The sequence below is a fragment of the Onychomys torridus genome, chromosome 13 (assembly GCF_903995425.1).
Source record: "Onychomys torridus chromosome 13, mOncTor1.1, whole genome shotgun sequence".
NCBI classification, from domain to species: Eukaryota; Metazoa; Chordata; class Mammalia; order Rodentia; family Cricetidae; genus Onychomys; species Onychomys torridus.
In genome coordinates, this window is record NC_050455.1 from 46,551,851 (window position 1) to 46,572,530 (window position 20,680).

At 39.6% G+C, this 20,680-nt stretch overlaps 1 protein-coding gene across 1 annotated transcript in view; it reads right to left on the reverse strand.

Annotated features, from left to right (window-relative positions):
• The window catches only part of Fbn2 (fibrillin 2), a 215,328-nt gene that overhangs the window by 75,767 nt on the left and 118,881 nt on the right, over positions 1–20,680 (reverse strand). The window contains exons 15-20 of the mRNA XM_036205263.1: positions 20,351–20,473; positions 15,626–15,778; positions 13,611–13,664; positions 11,562–11,687; positions 8,607–8,732; positions 4,041–4,160 (exon numbers count right to left, since the gene is read on the reverse strand). Of these exons, the coding sequence (XP_036061156.1) occupies positions 4,041–4,160; positions 8,607–8,732; positions 11,562–11,687; positions 13,611–13,664; positions 15,626–15,778; positions 20,351–20,473 (702 nt within the window). The remainder of the gene's footprint in view (positions 1–4,040; positions 4,161–8,606; positions 8,733–11,561; positions 11,688–13,610; positions 13,665–15,625; positions 15,779–20,350; positions 20,474–20,680) is intronic.

The window sequence follows — 20,680 nt, forward strand, 5'->3', positions numbered from 1 at the left end:
CGTCATTCCAGACCCTCTTTATTTACTCAGTATATCTAAGGCCAATCAAGTATTTGGGTGCTGGCATCAAGATTCAAGTCAGTGAAGTCAGAGTCTAGGCCCTCACCATGCAGCACTTCTTAGGGTGGTGCTGTGCACTAAGACACAGGTTAGAGACTCACTGATACTTCCCCTCATGATTTTTGTATATACACAGAGATAAAGGTGTCAAGATTTGATTGTGGGTTCATTAAAATCTCTGAGTAAAATGAATCAGGTTTAACATCTTAGGGGGAGGGAGAGACAGAAAAAGAGAGACTTTATGCTCAGAGAAGCCCCAACTCTGACAGCTTAACAGAAACAGGAAGAGGACAAGACACAGAACCTGGACGAGGACCATTCTAGCTACAGAGATCAAGAACAGTGGATGCAGCTGGGCGGTGGTGGTGCATGCATTTAATCCCAGCACTTGGGAGGCAGAGCTAGGCAGATAGATCTCTGTGAGTTTGAGGCCAGCCTGGGCTACAGAGTGAGTCCCAGGAAAGGCACAAAGCTACACAGAGAAACCCTGTCTCAAAAACAACAACAACAACAAACAAACAAACAAACAAAAAAGAACAGTGGATGTGGCTCAGGGTGGAAGGGTAACAGGAAAGGCTGTAGGGGATGGTCACAGCAGGAGTGGTGTCATGAGGATGACAAAAGCTTTCGTAAGGATGGCTGCCCTTGCTCTGAAGAAATGGAGAACCACCATGTTTACAACTCCGGTTCCCACAAAGGAATGTCATGCTGACTTCTCTCTCCAAGGATAAGCTGAGGCCTGTGCAGAAATGCTGTAGGCTGTATGTTTGGGAGTAAGAGGAAAACGGAGTCAACAGTATTAAGAAGAGAACTAGACAACAAAGATTAAGCTTTTTCACAGGAAAGGAAATGGTCACCAGGGTGAGAACCAGACTACAGAAGGGAGAAATCTTTATGAGATCAGACAGGGGTTAAAATGTCGTGCACACAGAAATTTACAAAAGTTACCCCTCGCCCCCTGAAAAAAAATCCCAAGTCATCAGATGAATACACGGACTAATGCACTGAACAGTTAGTTCTCAAAGAAGAAATACAAACAGCCATAAACACTTGAAAATGTGTTCAACAGCCCTAGCCACCAGGGAGATGCAAATGTAAACTGCTTCGACATTCCATCTCACCCTAGTCAGGCTGGCCATCATCAAGAAAGCAAAAGACAGCACAGGCTGGCCAGGGTGTGGGAAAGAGGGACCCTTGTCCACTGTTGCCAGGAGTGGAACTTAGCACAGGACCACTCAAAATCAGCGTGGAGGCTTCTCAAGAAACTGAAAACAGAATTACTCAGCATCATTACACAGATGACTCAGTAAGATCACTCCTAGGTATACACCCAAAGGACAAAAGACTCTGAGTCAACATATGACAGAGATACCTACACATCTGTGCTTACAGCTCCACTACTCATAAACACCAAGAAATGGAACCAGGTGAAATGTCCATCTGCAGATGAATGCATACAGAAAATATGTCCACAGACATAATGGAATCTTGGGTAGTCATGAAGAAAAATCGCATGATGACTTTTATAGGAAAATAGACCCAACTGGAAATGGTTAAGTGAAAATAAGCAAGACTCAGAAAGACAAATATTGTATGGAGAACATAGATTTAAATATCTGTGTGTGTGTGTTCTTGTGGGTATTCATGCATATATGTGTGCATATCACAACTAGAAAGGGGATGACGAGTGGGGAATACAAGATCTTATGGGAGGTGGTAAACAGACACCATAATGGAATATATTGGTTATAATGGAATAATAGTTAGTGCACACAGGGAGGCAAAGAGGTTAAGGACCAACCGGTGATATACTTCAGGCTGGATGTCAGGTGGGTAAGAATGACGCAGCAAAAGATATTTTTAAAAAAGGAGTCAAGAAACAGTTGCGCTTAGGATGTCCACAATGCAAATCCTGAGAGAGCGAGTGACAAACTTCTTTGCTAATAGTCTACCATAAGGAACAGACCATGGGATCCAACAGCAGGGAAGCTGCTGTTCTTTCACGTCCCTGGGAGTTAGGGACATAAGGCCAGAGTGCACGCAGACCTGGGACGAAGACAAGGAACGCAGGTCTGGCAGTATAGCACTATAGCAGTACCACTCAGGAAAAGTGAATCAAATGTGTTGTTCTGTCATGCTTAACACTAACCAGAGTACAACAGTCTTGTAAACACTTACAAAACCACTTAGGATCGTCTTTGGTATATCTGAAGGATTAACTCGGACTCTGTAACTATTCATAGTACACAATGAAGTCCCAGATGCTCCCACTTCAAATTAGTAACCAAAAAGTAGAATTTTCATTCCTCATTGACCTAGACCCCGTGATTAGAGGTGTTGGGGCAATCACTGATTAGGGTCACTGATAGCCCCACTGAAAACACGTTCAAGGCAGGTTGGAGAGATGGCTCAGTGGGTAAGGGTGCTTGCCAACAAGCCTGGTGACCTGAGTTCTATTCCCGGAATTCACATAGTGGAAAGAGAAAACCAACCGAAACACTCACCGTTTGTCATAATGAATGAAAAACTTAAGACACTGGCCGGGGAAATGTGGTGGTGGTGTTTAGTTGTTGGCAAGAGGAAGAATGACTTAATGATTTGGGACTAGGACGTCTTTGTTTCATTAATAACTATAAGGACAAAAGGCTGGGATGATAAAAGTCTATATGATGGCTCAGAAAGGAAGATGTCTTTGATGCTCAAGTGGCATACAGATCACTTTCTCAGACTATTAATTGACTGATGCTGAGTTCATTTCCTTTATATAATAAAAATAATTGCATCTTAGCTGGAAATTGTACCTTAGCAAAAATATTCTGCTTTACAGATCTAGTACCCATACCTCCAAACACTAGTAATTAGATTTAAAAAACAAATGAAGCCCTGCCCCAGGTGTGTGGCAACTGATTTTTTTTTTTTTTTTTTTAAGCTGAGGATCGAACCCAGGGCCTTGTGCTTGCTAGGCCAGCACTCTACCACTGATTTTTAAAAGGAAAGCTGAGCAGTGCTTAGATTTCAGTGGCCATTTTCACTAGGAAATGATCACATGACTCCAAAGAGGGTTCCATTGATAATCTGGGTCTCGGTCATTTCAAATTAAAAACAAGTAGGTAAGCTAGCATATTTGTGGAGACAATGATAAAAATTTTTGTGTCTTTACTTAACTATTAAATCACTAATGCATTTTGGCTAGAGAACAAAAAAGAACTTGCCCATTTATATGGCAGCATGGAAAGCTCCCTCTAAAGGTGGATGTTAGGTGGCCATGAGGATTGTGGCATGCTGCTAGATATACGGAGAAATGTCTGGGGCAGACTTTCCCTGACACATGACATTTTTTCCTAGGTCAGACTATCTTGCTCTGTATACATTCTGTGTCATTACCAAGACCTGGTCTTAAGCAGGCATGGTGGCCCATGCCTGCAATCTCAGGATCTGTGATACTGAGACAGGAATTGTGAATTCCCAATCAGCCTGCTCTGCATCAGGTCCTAGGCCAGCCTGGACTATACATCAAAAACATATCTTGGAACAAAACTTGGAATAAAAGAACTGGGCTTAGACATTTTGAGTCATAGTCTTATCCCTAGAGATTTTCCAAAGCAAAAGAACACTTATCTTCTTTTCTCTGGAGCCTATCAACTTGTGATGGATGAGAGAAAGCAAAATACTAAACTCCCTCTGTGTGTTCATGTTTAAAAATCTTCAAATTCTTGTTCTGTGAACTGAATCCAAATCCCATCATGTCTTTGATTATGAAAGAAGGTTTAAAGATCTGTGACAGGATTCAGCTATACCCGTGCCTAAAGCATTTGAAGGGTACAAAATGTGTATGTATAGAAAGAAGCGCTTACAACCACAGCGTCACGTATCTGTATCTACTGCTGTGAAAAGGGGGGCGTTCTAGAACAGAACAGCCTGCCTAACTTCTGTTCTTGTTCAGTTTCCACCACAGGAAGGATGAGGTGTGGGAATCTTACCGATGCAGACGAATCCAGTGGAGCTGAGCTTGCTGCCGGGCGAACACTCACAATGGAAAGAGCCGAGGTTGTTCCTGCAAGCCCCATTGACACATGGGTTGCTCTCACATTCATTTACATCTACAATGCAGAAAGAAAAGATTCCGTTAGAGCTGCCATGGGTTTCTGGAAAATATTATTCCAGCAAGCCTCACTATGCCAGAATGTCTGGTAAACTTGGCTCTTATAATTTTAATATGGACCTACAAGGCCTGAAGTGAATGGGGAACGAAGACATGTGGTCTGCAGTGTGGATATACATCTACATGACTAAAGACTCAGTAGGACCATCAGGAACAGCCTATTTGGAAAAGGGTTCAGTATATGTACCTTCTATGACTCTAACTACATAGAGTTGATTTGGTTAGCTCTTTAATAGGTTGTGACTCAGGTGAAAGCCATTGGCATAACAAAGGCTGATTATTTTCCGTCTCTCATAGTTCTGTGAAGTTTGACGTCAAAAGCATGCCAACATTGGCATCAGGAAACAAGGACTGGGATATTCATCCTGGCTGCAGAATTTTCCCCAGTCACTATCCACCATTCTCTTTCTTAAGCCCTTTACAGTTACATGATTACTTAATGAATTACTTTGGTAAGACATAAATTAGGAAAACTAGAGCTGGGGCAGGGAGGGGGAATTGTTTGGTGGCAGAGCTAAGACCCCGGGCCCTAAATTTAATCTCTAGAACCATTAAAAATAGAAAGAAAATACTAGCTTTGATTGTACTCAGTAGGACTGCAAGGATTACTGCTCTTAGTCTTAAACCAAATCTAGTAATGTAAGCCATTCTTGTTGATGTCAAAAGCAAACAGAATCATAGTACACCTACATTTTCAAGAGGTGTCTAAGAAATTCTCAAAGTTATAAAGTTAAATACCTTAACACGTGAGTTAACAAAAGGTAAACACAGGTCTCAGTTAAAATAGAACAATAACATCAAGGACACTTTCCTTTCAATCCAATTACTCAGCTACAAAGGCTGCCACTCAATCCCATCTCTCCTTGCTTAAGTATTCCAAACACAGCAATGTACCTCAATACTTTTAGGTTAAACAGTAGGGTCTCTGAAGTCCCAAGGAGACATGCTCCTCTACACCTATCTCTGGAGTTAATATAGACACTTTTTTTATTTAAAATATTGGAGAAGATTTGTAGGTAAAGCTAGAAGGCTCTAATGCTTGCTCCTGATTAACTCAGGTAAATATAAATAAACTAGTCCTGAAAGGGGCAGGCTCAGAGCTGACTGCTAGCCAATGGGTTAAAAATTTCAACTCAAAAATCTATGTACAAAGACCAAAGATGTGCTAACATGGGAGGGAGAAACGTCATGTCAGCTTAAACTCTAAAGAACGAACTATTGGCAAATGAGGAATGTTGAAAGCAAGGAAGATCCCTTGATTGGTTATCCAGTACCAATTGGTCAGCCCTAAAAACATATCCATACAAGTAACCTTATGTGGACTGAGCAGGTTAGGTTTACATACTTAGACACACATATGTAAGTAACAACGATTAAAGAAATAGAGGCCATGAACTTGAAAGATGAGTGCATGGGAGGAGTGGGAGAGAGAAGAGATGAGGAGAGAATTATATATTTTAATTAAAAAGTCTATGCAGAGAGCAATTGATGCCACTTCAGAATGTCTGAAGATGTGCTCAGGTATTAATTTAGCTTTGAACTATAAATTATTGGGGGAAATATGAGTGCATTTTGCTTTTAGGTTGCTTGCAATGGAAAAAGCTTTCTTAAAAGAGAAATACAAGGATTTATAATACACTAATTCCAATGTAGGGTTTTGTTTTAATGAAAGCAAATACTCTACAATATTGAAATCTTTTCATGAAAATGTAAGCACAAAAGAAACGAGGGGGAGCAGGAAGTAGCCATTTCATCAGAGGGCAGTCCATAGTTAATTCTCCAGTTAGTTCATTTGTGAGAAGACTCCCCCAAAAAGAAAGTGCTGGTGCCATAGTTTAACAAATATCCATTTTGAATTAAGCAATGGCCAACTCAAAAAACTGTAAATACATACAGCAACAACTACAAATATCAACTATTTAGTTTCCCCTTAAATACAATGTTTTTATGGCATAAATGTCATGGAACCAGAAATTGAAACAGTTCACTGTACATTTCTGGAAATAAACTTCAAAGCACATCTGGTTTACATTTAACTAGTTATGTCACTGGGAACACAATCTAAACCACAGTACTTGATGTCAAAATTTTAACTTTCACAGACTCTCTAAGCTCAAGCAAAATGAAATAATTTTTTGTAACCTCAGCCTAAAAAAATACAGAGGAACTTCCTGCTTATTGGTACTGTTGTTTATTATATATTTAAATTAATCTATTGAAAACATGAATTACAAACAGCATAAGTGAACAGAGAAAGTACATATACAGAAAGCTGAAATTTGCAAAGAACCCAGTACTAATTCTCTGTCTAGCCCACGGAAATTAATAAGAAAGACTAGAGTGGATAGAGCTCAGGCTGACAAACTGTGCCTAATGGTGGAAGTAGGGATACTCAAGGACATAAGAGATGAGTGGCTTCTGGGTCTGTACATACGTAGTTGTGGGGAAAACTTTAAAGGAAATGCAAATAATTTAACAATGGGTAAAAAAGTTACTTGGGGAAGTTTCCTGTGTAAATCATTTTTCTGTTTCTTTTCTTTTCTTTTTTTTTTTAAATTTCACCAACATCATAAGGTTAGAGCCAAAATGTTTTTTATCCATATACCATGAAATGTCTTTCCTATGAATAACAGATAAAGGTCATTTCCATATCAAAGGAAAGACTAAGGTTTATTCAGAACAAGTGCCCTTTGAACAAAGTAAGTCAAGAAGTCTCTCCAACATTCCTTGTTGGCTTATTTGCCACTGAAGTGCCTTAAAATTTATGTGACCATCCCACATTTTGCTACTAAATGTCATTTGGTCTTTTACCTGCTTGGTAGTTTACCTATCAGTACCTTTCAACACTGCCTTACTTGTTTTGACAATTGAGGATATGCAGCAGAAGAAGGGATACCCAGGGAAAACACAAACACTAGGAACTCCCTATCTCATCCCTCTGGGGAAAACAACAACAATATAGGCAGATCCACTAGACAATCTTTTCTCAGAGGATGTTGAAGGAAAATGAGAGTTAGGAGTGAGAATGGAAGCCAGAAAATAGAAAATGTCACGCGTATAGTTGAGGTCCCTGAGCTGGGTTCACCAACAAATGCCCCTCACTCTTAGGGAACCCCAAACCATCTGTGAAGAGAAGCCAAGTACTCCAATCCGGGACGGATGGGTGTGTCCTGTCGGACAATAAGGGAAACAATCACCTCAGCTAAGTTTAGGAAAATGTGATTTTATGTCAATGATTATCCACCCCCTCCTTGGTTAATTACTGTTTTTCAGACAGACATCCCTCCGACTCAATCCAGACTTAGAACTGTGCTTTGCAATTGCATTCCACTGGCTTCAGCTGAGGCATTGTGTTCTGGCATCTTGTTCAAGAGTCCTGACTTGCTTCTTTCCACAAGAATGCTTTGAAGTTAAAGAAGATGAGGAGAGGATGCTAACATCTTTTCTTCTTCTTTTTTTTTTTTTTTTTGGCATAATATAGTGCTCTTGCATTTTTCCTGGGTGTGGAGTCACTAAGGAACAATTACACCCACAGAAAGGGAAAGGGTCATTCTGCATTAATTAATACTAACTTTCTTAAAACAAGCTACTATTTGGAAGCAGTAACTGGATTCGAGTATAGGATAGGAACCCTCTGCAGGCCCACCTCATAGAAACCAAAGGAAGAAATGAACGGTAGTGAAGAGACAGATTATTCTGAAGTGAACTGTGATTAAGATATCAAATCATCACGGAATGCACTTATTCACAGCCTGAGACTCACTGAAAACAGACCTCCTCCAGCATTTAATTTGTTCAAGCAACTTGCCCCGCAGAAACTCATGGCACAACAGAAGAGGTTTAAAATCCTGACCTAATTTGGGTCTACAATCCCAAATGATAGCCTTCAACTTGTCCACTGGAAAGGATAATTTTCATAGACTACATATTTCAGTGAGGAATTAGTTTCACATTGGCTCCAAACATTTTCCTGGGTTGACACTATGAACCATCCATTTCATAACGAAAAGGCTAGCAGCTGAGTGCATTTGGAATGTAGGTTTGTAGGTTAATGTGTCACAGTGATGTTTTTTAAAGGGGTAAATCAAGTGAACAAAACCAGATACTTTATTTTAACAAGCAAAATAATACGGCTCTTTCTGTTAGTTTTTCCAAGTGCTTCTTGATATTCTATGTGAACAGAACAAACCAACAGTGTTTATAAATTGTGTTTATATGAATGCCTTTTCCAGAACTTCCAAGCCAGTGGACAGAGATCATAAAACAGGGAAGATATTCACACACATGTTTTGATGACACTCCCTCACTGTGACTGTGGTTGATATATCGAGAGGTGCTTCCTGGGCAAGGAAGGACATGCCAAGTCAAGGAAGACAGCCCTTACCTTCGCATGTCTCCGTCTCTGTCCGGAACACATAGCCAGGGGGACATGTGCAGCTGTAACTCCCTGGGGTGTTTCTGCATAGGCCATTGTCACACAGCAGCCTATTTACCAAGCACTCATCAATATCTGCAAGCAATCAGCAGAAGACAGGAGGTGGGAATGATTAACGGCATATCACATAGACCACCTATGTTTTATTTTTATTGGGTTTTGTGCCCCACTCCCCTTTCTGGCTCTGTATCTTATGCCATACTAAAGGAAACACACCCATGCTATTCACATGTACATTCTTACACTGGTGGATGGTTTTAAGATCTTCTGAAATCCTTGGGAAATGTGTAAGACTTAGCCAGGGCTCTTTCTTTCTTCTTCTTCAGTTACCCCCCCACCTTTTTTTCCTGCTAAATGGGATTATGTTAGGTTTATTTTTACATTTAAAGCACTGATAAAATATATGAGAAAGTTAAACTCATTTGCCAGTAAGCTTACATCTAATAAGAATATGGTATTTTTCTTTTCTTTTTTCTTTCTTTTTTTTTTTTTTTTTTGGTTACAATTCCAAGAATGCATTAAGCGTCGGTTAAGGAAAAAAATTCCCATTGTGTTTTCAGCTAAGGAAGAGAAGTTACTAGGGGAGCACTGTTGATGCATTTTGTACATTCCTCTTGCCATCCGGAATGGCCCAGAGAAGACGGTTTAAAACCTGCAGTTGGTTCAAAAGTTCACATCAACTTTATCTCACTTTATTTTATTTGGAACAGACCTCACCGTGTAGCTCAGGCTGGCATCGAATTCACTCACTGTGGGCTGAGGTTACAGGCAATAACTTCTTATCAGCAAGCAGAGTTACCAAGAGGAAGAAATAGTAACTAAGCTTGGGGATAAAGAGTACACATTTCATCTTGCAAATAGCTGCCCTTTGTCAGAGGACATGGTGTTAGCCCAACAATACTGAAAACGGGGGTCAGAAAATGATTTCACATATCATCACCATCGGTAGTATTAGCTTTCTGTGTCCCTTGAGTTTTCCTCACTCTGGATGCTATGTTTTGCTCTGATTCGGACTTTTAATATGTAGATTTAAATTAGAATTGTCTAAACCCAGTCACTTTTCTTCAGGGGTGTGGCCCCGAGTAGGTTGACCAAGCTTGAGTGAGTGGTGATACACTTATGCCTATATGTGCAGCACAAAATGGACTCAACTGGTCTTTTTTTTTTTTAAAGGGATGAAGTTGGAGTGGGTGGGAGAGTAGAAGATGGAGAGGTAGGTGTAGAAGGCGCTGGGGGAGAGGCAGGAGATGGTATGATAAAATTGTTTTGTATGCACATATGAATTTCTCAAAAAATCAGACACACGTTAAAAAAAAATCTAATCCCGAATGAGGTCACATACTGTGCTGCTAAGGCTGTTGATGTATGTTTACAGAGGGACACAGTTCAATTCCATGAGAAATGGTAAGAAAATGATGAGTCAAACACTTGATAGGACTTACATGTTTTTTTATATTATCTCTGTGTGTGTGTTTTGTCTGCATGCATGTGTGTGCACTGTGTATATACAAAGTCTGGAGAGCAACAGAGGGCATCACATTTCCTGAAAGCTGGGGTCACAGATAGTTACGAACCACCATGTGGGTGCTGAGAACTGAATCCTGGTCCGATGGGAGGGCAGCCAGTTCTCTTAACTGCTGCAACATCTCTCCAATTCCTTCATCTATAAATTTTAACAAGCATCACACACATGTAAAGTGTCCTAGCTCTGTCACCTGAGTTCTGAGTGGGAATGTTCACAACATTTTCTTGGTTTTAAAAGGGCCCCACCCACACCCTCATTTGGAAATGCCCTTGCTTCTGCTGAATAAAAGATGGCTTGGTTTGTATGTATTTATTGAGACAGGATTTCCAGCCTGGCTGGCCTGGGACTATGACAGCCATTTAACTTGAATTCCTGATCCTTCTGACTCCCAAATTCTGGGATTATAAATGTGGGCCACCACCCTTGGTTTACATAGTGCTGAGGGTTGAACCCAAGGCTTCCATAGTTCTAGGCAAGCTCCTAGCAATGGTTCCAAACTCCTGGCTCATCTGCATGCTTTTAGAACTGTTCAATGACCTTTGGCTGGTACCCTTTCCTTCATGTGTACAATCTATTTAAGTATATAATAATAAGAAGAATGTAATTTAAGTCCATCTGTATACATCTTAAACTCAAGATCAAATGGGTATATTAAGTAATAAAACCATTAGCAGAAACACAGAATATTAAGTTTCGTTACTCATAATCATCAACTGTTGGGTTGTAAAAGGCATTACAGATAATTTGTAAGTATTCTATATAATGAAAGCTCCAATAATTCTCATTTTATGAAAATGACTCAATTGTTCTGTGGGACAATGTTGATTCTATTCAGTCTCTTAAATATGTAAACTAATAAAGCACTGGACTGGAGGTCTCCTTATCATCCTCCCTTTCCTTCTGCTGAATATAAATTACACATGAGATTTTTCTTTCCACACTCTTTTATAAGTTAAAAAAGTTATCTCAGCTACCATATTCCGGCATGCAGCAGCAACTAGTGGTTTTTTCATAAGGTCAAGTTTCCTCCAACCTGAAACACTGCACTTTCCCAACTTATCATTATCACAGGGGTTAGCTTTTGAAGTCCATGCCTCACTGAAAACATTTAGGATTAAGATAACTACAGAGAAGCAGGAGGTGAATAATTCAGTCGTATTCACTCATTGGGGAAAAGATTGTCTAAATATAGGAGCACCCCAACAGGCTGGATGCTGTGTTGTGGAACTCAATTCTAATACTTTGTATCAATGTATAATACAAAGGCAGTAAGAGAAGCTAGGGGATTTCTAGTTTTCATCATTAAAGGTTGTTTCTTCTCTTACCCATGGAATTAGAGATCGCCGGTGGCTCTTGTCCATATATCACCAGGAACTTACCAATGCAGTTTCTTCCAGAGGTATCTGGTTCATAGCCACTATTGCAGTTACAGCGGTAGCTTCCTCTCAAATTTTCACAGATCCCATTGGCACAAATGTCAGGGTCCAAAGCACACTCATTGATATCTGCAGGAGATATAGCATGTTTAACACTTACAGGCACCTCTTTGTTGACAAACGAGGATCTAATAAGGGGCGTGAAGTATCTAACCTTGGAAACCTACAATGTGCCTTTTAGAAAGAAAAAGAAAAGAAGAAAAATAAAACTGAAGGACATAAGACACTTCACTGGTAAGTCAAGAGAAAAAAAAATGAAAGGAGCTGGCAGCACTCAAATAATTAAGTCATGTAGTATGTCTATATTTTTGACAAAATTAATAAAGAAATTTATAGGCTGATGGCTCAAAATCTAAAGGAAAACTCAATTTAATGGGTATTAGAGCCATCTAATTAAAACACAGAGATTTATTAGGAAGGCCTATATGATTTTAGAGTCACAGGATGTTCTTGCTTTGTTGTCATATTTAGCAATTGTTTAAATAACAGGACACATAGTGTTTCCCATTGTTCCTGGGTTAGAATGAATCCAGAAGACACTCCAGCACGGCCACTGACAGCACAATGCCTTCTAACAAGCCGCAGACATGAGGACTGCTGTGCTGCCCAGGGACAGTGGCACTCAACTCAAGTGACACAAGCATACAATTCCCAACAGGCAGTGGTCTCTGGTGGGAGGTCCTTGACAGGAAAGTAACAAAAACAAAACAACAACAACAAAATACTGTGGTACAAAACTCCCATTTTCTTCACTGTGACCCAATTCTGATGATTGTTTTTAGGAACTGGGAAGGATCAGCCAGCCAGAACATCCCTATACTGCTAGCACCTGGGACAGGGAAGGAGAATCAGGAAATAAAGGGCAGCCTGGGCTTCGAGCACTGTTTTAAAAAAGAAAGAAAAAAAAAGCATTAGAAAAAACTCCTTAGAAACTCTCTGATTATCTACCTAACTTTTCATTTTATATTTGGGAAAAAATATCCCAGTAAAATTCTGCCTCTTTCTCTGATTTCAGATATGTAAAACTCACCAACAGTGCCTGAAGATTTACAGACTCCTCAAACACAGCCACAAGTCTATACACATGTAAATACAGATGACTTGCTTCTCTGTCAGGGTTTGGTTAAAAGATAATGCCAAATTTGAAATAAGAAAACTTGAATGAATTTTATTTCTGCTGTTAGACAGAAACATGTTGGTGGTTTTTCAGCATAAACAATCTTAGCTATTTTGGGACACTATATTTCAGACCTGATCCATATCAAATACCCCTTAAAGATGGGTATTTTTCTAGCTATATCTGTATAATTATTTGGTGTAGTGCTGTCTTAAATAAAATCGTGGATATGATGTTGTAGGATGTTTGTCTGTACCCTGTGAATATATATTGTTTCACTGGTTAATAAAGAAGCTTCTGTGGTCTATGGCAAGGCAGCTTGGAGGCAAGTGGGAAATCCAAGGAGAGAGACAGGAAAGATAAGAGAGATGAGAGCCTCCTGACAAGGAACAAGATGCCAGCAGACCAGTAATGTCATGGCCACATGGCAAAACATAGATTAATAGCAATAGATTGAGTTAAGTTATAAGAGCTAGCCAGCAAAAAGCCTGAGCCATAGACCAAACAGTTTGTAACTAATATTAAGTCTCTGAGTAATTATTTCATAAGTGGCTACAGGACTGCGGGTGGGAGAGATTCTTCTGGACTGCAAGGCCAGGCAGAACTGGAGAAAATTCCAAATACAATACTGCTTGATAGTAAGGTCCTCAGTGAAGTACTTTTAATGGATAAATATTTATGTGTAATGAAAAGCAGTCACATGTGAAATGCCATTTAACATCATCTAACTTAACAACTATTTCTCTGGAAGATGGTTCACCCTCTCATTCTCCATCTGTGCATCTTCACAGTAAATATAACCATATTCGTATGGTGATCAGAAAGCTATATATTTATATTTTACAGCCATGAGACTGAGCGTTGAGCAGAATTACCTCTTCCATCCACAGTGATGCCCACTCCACTGCTACAGAGGCCATGGAACTCAGCTGTGTGATGAAAACAAACAGGAATGTTAAGCCATGGCCACTCCACAAGTCATTAATATAGCCATGGAAATAGAAAATTTAAAACAGGCTTACTCCACACTCAGTCATTAACATAACAATTTTTTGTAAGTTCATTTTAATACTAAAAATAATCGCTGTTGTTTAGAACATAATTATTTCAAGAATTCTAAAAATCACAGGAAAGTCTAAGTAGTAGAATTGCTTGTAGTCATGGTTCAGGATGATCTCGATACATTGATAAATGTTAGAATACTTTCCACATGCAACTTTAATCTAAGACATGTCACCATATTGATTTTGTCTTCTTTCTCCATGATCACGTGACAAGGGTCAAAACTTACATCATCATGTTTACCCAATACCAGGTGTTCTCCCTTTTACCACTAATAATTAATCTACTTGTCCTAATACCACCCACTAGAAACATTTTTTTCCTTCTTACAAGAGAGAAAACTGACAAAGACTAACACAGTGGTTTGCCCAGAGTCACCGAGATAAGTAGAGTAGCAGGCTTGGGTCCTGAGAACTGTCACAGGCATGTCATGTCAATGCCCCATTTCCTGGAGCATCAGTATTTTATTCACAGGGAAATGGAGGGACTATATTTCTTTATCGGCCTCTTACTGATGTAGTTGGGTCTTTCCAACTTGGAGAAACTTAAGACAAGTAATGACAAGTTGGGCTGTGCTACCTGAGGAATTAATTTTTTGGAAGTAAAACTTCTCTAAGTGCATGCTTCTTTTGAGGTTAACATCCCTTCCCTGTCCCTAGAATACTCATCCATCTGCCATTTAAGAGTATTTGTTTTGGCATATCTTCCCATCACAGGAAAAATTAATTGCCTGTAGCTTCCTCAATATAACAAATAAAATTGTCATCTCATTATAATTTTTATTGGAGACATTTTTTTTTTCAACCTGGAAAGCTACCATTTACATTCTCCTTTGCAAAACTCTGTGCGTACTAAACTTTTTTCAGCAGAGCTTTACTAATTAATTTATGTTCCTTCAAGAGTAAGAGATGATATAGGAGATGCTTTCTTTCAGTTTAAATCTGTGTTTTGATACCTGATATGTAGTTTAGTATATTTTACTTCCCCCTTTTTAAAAAAAAAGAAGAAGAAAATGTCGTATTCAGTCATTCAAGATGTATTGAATATTTTTCAGTTTGAATAACCCATTTAAGACTTTCAACAGAACTCAAAGCCCATCAACTTCGTGGGAAGTTTTCTTCCACCTTCCACATGGAAAGAGAATGAACTACTAAGTATCTCTCCCCTCACTGCCCCAGGTAACTGCTGCATCAGCCTTTGTGTCCAACCCCCTCCCACCCCCCCTACCCCCCACCCCTGCACACGCTCTCTGTTCCTGACCCTTTTAGGTGCTGATCATACTACATCACAATTCATGTTTGCTGCCTGTGATCTCAAGGATCTTCAACCTGAAGAAGAAGCAGCAGCAGGGAATTTATTTTTGAACCCCACTGTACTTACTTACATACCACAGAGGCTCATTGAAAAGTGGGAATGCACAAGAGTCAACTTTGATGGACCTTTAGCTTGACATTATAAGGTGTTAAGATTTTTAAAAAGTCAATCAGATTGTCTTGTATTTATAAATTCAATAATGGCAAGTACATACCAAGGTATTTCATATTCTCAGTGACAACACTGATCAAGAGAACTGAGGGTAACATTTGAATATAAAAATCTGTGCCACATTCACAGCTGCAGGAGCAAAAAGCTGCTATTCACTGTGATGACTGTGGGTCCAGCGAAAGCATGTACACATTCTGCAAATTCTGACCACATGCCTCACAGACCGATGCAAACTCAGCTTTTCCTTCTTCGATTCAGAATAAGGACAAGACACTTCAAAGTGAATATCCTCTGTGGGCAAATTCTACTACTGAGCTTCTAGTTTCTTACTACAAGTGAATACCTGAATTTTTAGCAGGGCAAGGCTGGCAGGGCTCTCCAAAGCCATAGTCGGGATTAGCACAGCAGCATTCAGATTTGGTCACTGCTCCAGGGAAAGGACGCACACACACTCCCTTCTTGATTCCACCATAGCAGGTACTACGCATGTGAGTGTCTAGCGGAAATAAACACGTTAAGAGAGACAGAGACTGTAAAATGGAAAGCTTCTTTAACCTAAGAGGTGACTACATTGGGGACTTCCAGAGAACACCTGCCACTCCCTCTTATGCATCTCTAGCATCTTCAACGTTGGGGAATGAACAAACATGCTTGTAGACTAAGGGGACGACAAAAATCATGCCAACAACTGCGGTCCCCAGCTCTACCCTGAGACACACAGGTACCCACCTCCCCACCTATTCTTCCAGGTCTTTCACCGGCTAAGGACAGCTTAAGACAGTTAAAAGCACCACCTAGAACTTTAATCTAGGAATTGTCTTAGCCTCAGCCTGGCACTTAACTCTTGTTTCTGATGGGGCAGTACTAAGGAGCAGTGAGGATAAACTGCTTTAGAATGATTAGAGTGTTGTCTAGGAGACTGCTTGCTTTGACCTTTGAAATTAGGGCATCTTTCTTTTCAACCCTCAGGATGCTGGTGGTGACCATGTTTTTTTTTTTTTTTTTTTTTCAATCTTTGATGCTCAACTAATAGGAAAAAAAAAATGATCTGAGTATGTTGGCGCTCAACTCTAATCCCATCACTCAGGAGGCAGAGACAGGCAGATCTCTGTGAGTTCTAGGCTAGCCTGGTCTACAGAGTGAGTTCTAGGCCAGCTACATAGTGAGACTCTGTTTCAAAATGAAAGAAAAAGAAAAGGGACCACTGTCTCTGGCACTGTATTGAGTGGCTATGCAGATGGGAGCTCATGAAACAGTCAGGTCATCAACTCTAGAGCTGAGGAAGAATATGTAAATAGGTCAAAATCACAAGCTCTCAAAGGCCCAGGTTGGGATTGACTGTAGGCTTGTGTGACTTCCAAGGTAACTCCTCTTGTCGCTATATGCACCCATGACCCTAAAAACCCTACTCTGCTTGATTCTTTCATTCCTGAGCCTTATGAAATTTGTTATGGCTTTATGAGGCAATAAATAATGAACTATTTAAAAAACCAGACTATCTTAAAAGTCAGAGAAGCAGCGTAGTTTCTTAGCAGTAGAGCTTGGTAATTTCATCAGGAATAGCCCCCATTGTAAGTATCTCACATTGTTCACAAGTTGTTAGAAATAACTGTATCTGTTTCTTAGAGGGAGTACTCTGTTTTCTTAGATCCTAACAGTTTTTTTTTTTTTGTTGTTGTTGTTTTTTTACCATGAAAGGAATTAGACTTACATCTCTGTTAAACAAGATGTTTGTGTTTTCAACACGGAAGAGGGCCCCGAGTTTATCATCGCCATAACCTAGCCTGGATTTACAATAGGATTTCTGTGAGAGTTTTAGAGATTACCAATAACCTTGCAGGGGATCAGAGTATGGTCAAAGTAACTGCTGTTTTCAGGACAGGAACATACAATAGACAGTTTTCAAAAGCAAGTTGATGGGGCTGGGGAGAAGGTTCAGTGGCTGAAAGTGCTTTCTGCTTTTGTGGAGGACCCAGGTTCGGTTCCCAGAACCCACACGGAAAATCATAACCACCTGTTAACTGCAGTTCCAGGGGATCTGACACTTTCTCCTGCACATACATGGTGCACATAAACTCACCCAGGTACACATACATGAAGGTAAAAATAATAAATAAATAAACCTAAATTAGTAAAAAAAAAAAAAAAAAAAAAAAAAAAGCATGTAGACAGAAAGCTGTGGAACCAATTACAGGAGCAATATTTAGCCAACAGAGCTAATGAGGAAAAGGGTTCTGGGGAGGAACTTTATCCTGTCCAACACTACACACCAGGTAAATAATGGAACTGGTGAAGAAAGGAATGTAACTTTTTAGAAACAAAAATGCTGGTGTTTGGAAACATGATGCAATGTTCCAAAGCTAGTGTTTTAAAAAAGCCTTCTGAAAAAGAAAATTTAGCTGAAAAATTTCTAATAGCAAGGCAAATTTTGAGATCCCATCCTGAAGATAGAAAGAAATTAATGACTGATCCTTCATATCTGTCCAAAATCAAGGATATCTATACCTATCTGTCTGTCTATCTGTCTATCTATCTATCTATCTATCTATCTATCTATCTATCTAATCATCTATCTATTTCATCTATTTATGTATCTATATCTATCATCATCACCTATCTACTTATCTATGTAATGATTAAGAGAATAGTTATTGAAAGAGGGTTTTTTTGTGCATATTCTGGGTTGTAAATTGAGGTTCTTCTTCCTTAAATCTGTTCAAGACCTAAAGAGTCCCATGGTATCCCTGGAAGGGCTTTTTATTCAGTCCTGCTTGGGAGGTTTAACAGGCAAGTCCAGGACTATGAGGTGTGCCGTGTGAGTGAGGAACGGATGGTAGGAGTGTTAGCCTCGGGTCACAGTGGGCATCACAGTCTTTGGGGTGGGTCACATGAAGAGAGGGCCTTTGTAGCAAGCACACAGGAAGAAGGTGGCTTTAAATATTTGCAAAGCCGGAAAATCGTGAAGGCATCCCAGGGCAGTTCCAGTACCACAAAGAATTCCTACTTCCACTGTCCAGCCTCTCTCCCTGTACTCCCAAACCCCTCCCTCCCCGAAGAACTGAGCTTGGAGGGGAGTTTGTTATTTAAAACCCAGCTAGGAATATTAATTATTATGTAATGCTAGTGAACAATCTAATTTCTAAATTCAGATTATTCTCATTATACAAAATCTTCATAGAATTTTCTTGTTACCTAAAAGTTAAGTTATAGAATAGACCGAGTTGTCTTCCTTCATTACAGGATCCACTTTGCTTACTGAAAAAAAAAACTAAAAAATAAAATTTAAAAGGTTGGGGATGGTATTGAAAAGTAAGTTTTGTCTGTTTGTGAATCATGGTTCTTCAGTATGCTAATTAAAATCATAGCTTAATTTTATGAAAGTTGAAAAAATTGCAATTCTTATAGAAACAAAGATATAAATAAGAAACCTAAGTTAAAGAGCCAATTCAAATAACTCATGGGAGAGACTTCTTTGTAACATAGTAAGGAATGGTTCCCATTGTTTACTGGGTAGACTGAAGAAATCTACCACAATGTGAGAATAGCAATATACAATTCCCCACTCAAACAATGTGCTCTTATTTTAAAAAGATGAAGTCACCATAATGATGAAAAAATTCACAAAGGCATTCCAATGATTTCTGATGTGTTCCCAGAATGTGGATAAAAGAAAGAATCCTTGGTTTTACATCTCAATTTCATGAAAAATATTCGTAAATTGGCTGCTTGAAATAAAAATCGTCTCTCCTTCCTACTCAGCTTTATGCTCACTTTGGATTTCAATGGAATCACGTAGGTGTAGACAAAATGCAACTAAGTATTTTAAGGCAACTGAAAATCCTTCAGCTCTCCACACAGGAAGGGGCTACATTCTTCTGGCTGCTATATTTGAAATTCCCCTGGACAAAGCGCTGACAACCTGCAGGCTGAAATGCAGCCTGGGCTGGACTCGGGATGAGTCTGAGAGAACAGATGATTTCCATCTGCCGGCCCTTCCTTGTCTCTCCTCACCCCTCCTGGGATTCAAGAGTTAGAAGTGAAGCATTAACAACTAGGGTTAAAGAATTTCCTTTCTCTCAAAAATACACTTTCAAACCAGCCTTGCCGTTTTCCTGCCTAAGCTGAATATCAGAGGGTGCAAAATGACCAACTCATCCTTTAAGCTTCACAAAAGCACTCGGAAGGGAAAACCCCACGAATGTATTTTCTTAACTTCTCCACTCCCAGGATCACTGCAGCACTAGGGCTGAGGTCTTGAGGTGCCCACAGCATCTCACACATGCTTGCCTGTCTTTTCAAAGGTACTGCATGATCATTTTGATTCATTTTCATGGCATCCATTCAGCAAATATTTCCAAAAGGAATTCAGAATGGCTTACAGGATAACGTACACTCAGTCTCCTATATTCCCTTTAGGAGTTGGTTATTGTGAGGAATAATCTTAAACACTTGAGGCTTAAATATCAGCACACTTCTACGGCACAAGTCACTTATGATTCAAGCTTTGTTCAGATAAAAGTTAGAGTTTATATGAATGTAACTATAATCCCCAATTTCATATTTGTTATTAATAATAACATGAATGCCCACTGAATTCAAAACTCTGTTTCTTTGTATATCATCAGAAGCTTTGAAAGGAGACAGGCTGGGGGGATCTCATTTTTGTAACAGTTTTATTAAGATATAATGCACAAGCAATAGAATTTACCCATCAAAACTACGTTTTAAGAGCATTTACACTCACAATTGGATTTTAGAACATTTGCATGTCCTTCAGTTATAATGATATAACTTCCCCTGACACCCTGTCCTTTCTGCTGTAAGCCATCACAACAAATGAATAAATGCAGATTGGCCTATTCTGGGCCTTTCCTATAAATGACATCATACACAATATGGCCTTTTTGAAACAAACTCCTTTCACTTGGCATATGGTTAAGCCTTCCCTGTGTTTCAGCACACATTCTGTTTGTGGTTGAATATTACTAATCCTTTGTGTAGATACATCCTATTTTATGTTTACAGAAATCACTTGGGACCATTGGGCCATTACAGAACGCTTACTTACCAACACATACACGTCCATCTACTCCCACAGCCAGGCCAGGGGGACAGTCACAGCGGAAGGATCCCTCCTTGTTGATGCAATGCCCATTCATGCAGATGCCTGGAGTCTGGCATTCGTCAACATCTGCCCAAAGGGGGACAGAAGCTGGTCCATTACAGAGTAGTAGACATTGCTGGCTGAACTGGTCTACCCTACCGGCCTTTCAACTGAATAGCTTGCATGAAAATATATAAAAATGACAACTGACCAACTATAAAAATACAGTCCTCTCAAGCACATTTTTGTAGAAGGCAGAATAAGATATGCTGTATGCACTGAGGAAAAGAAAGA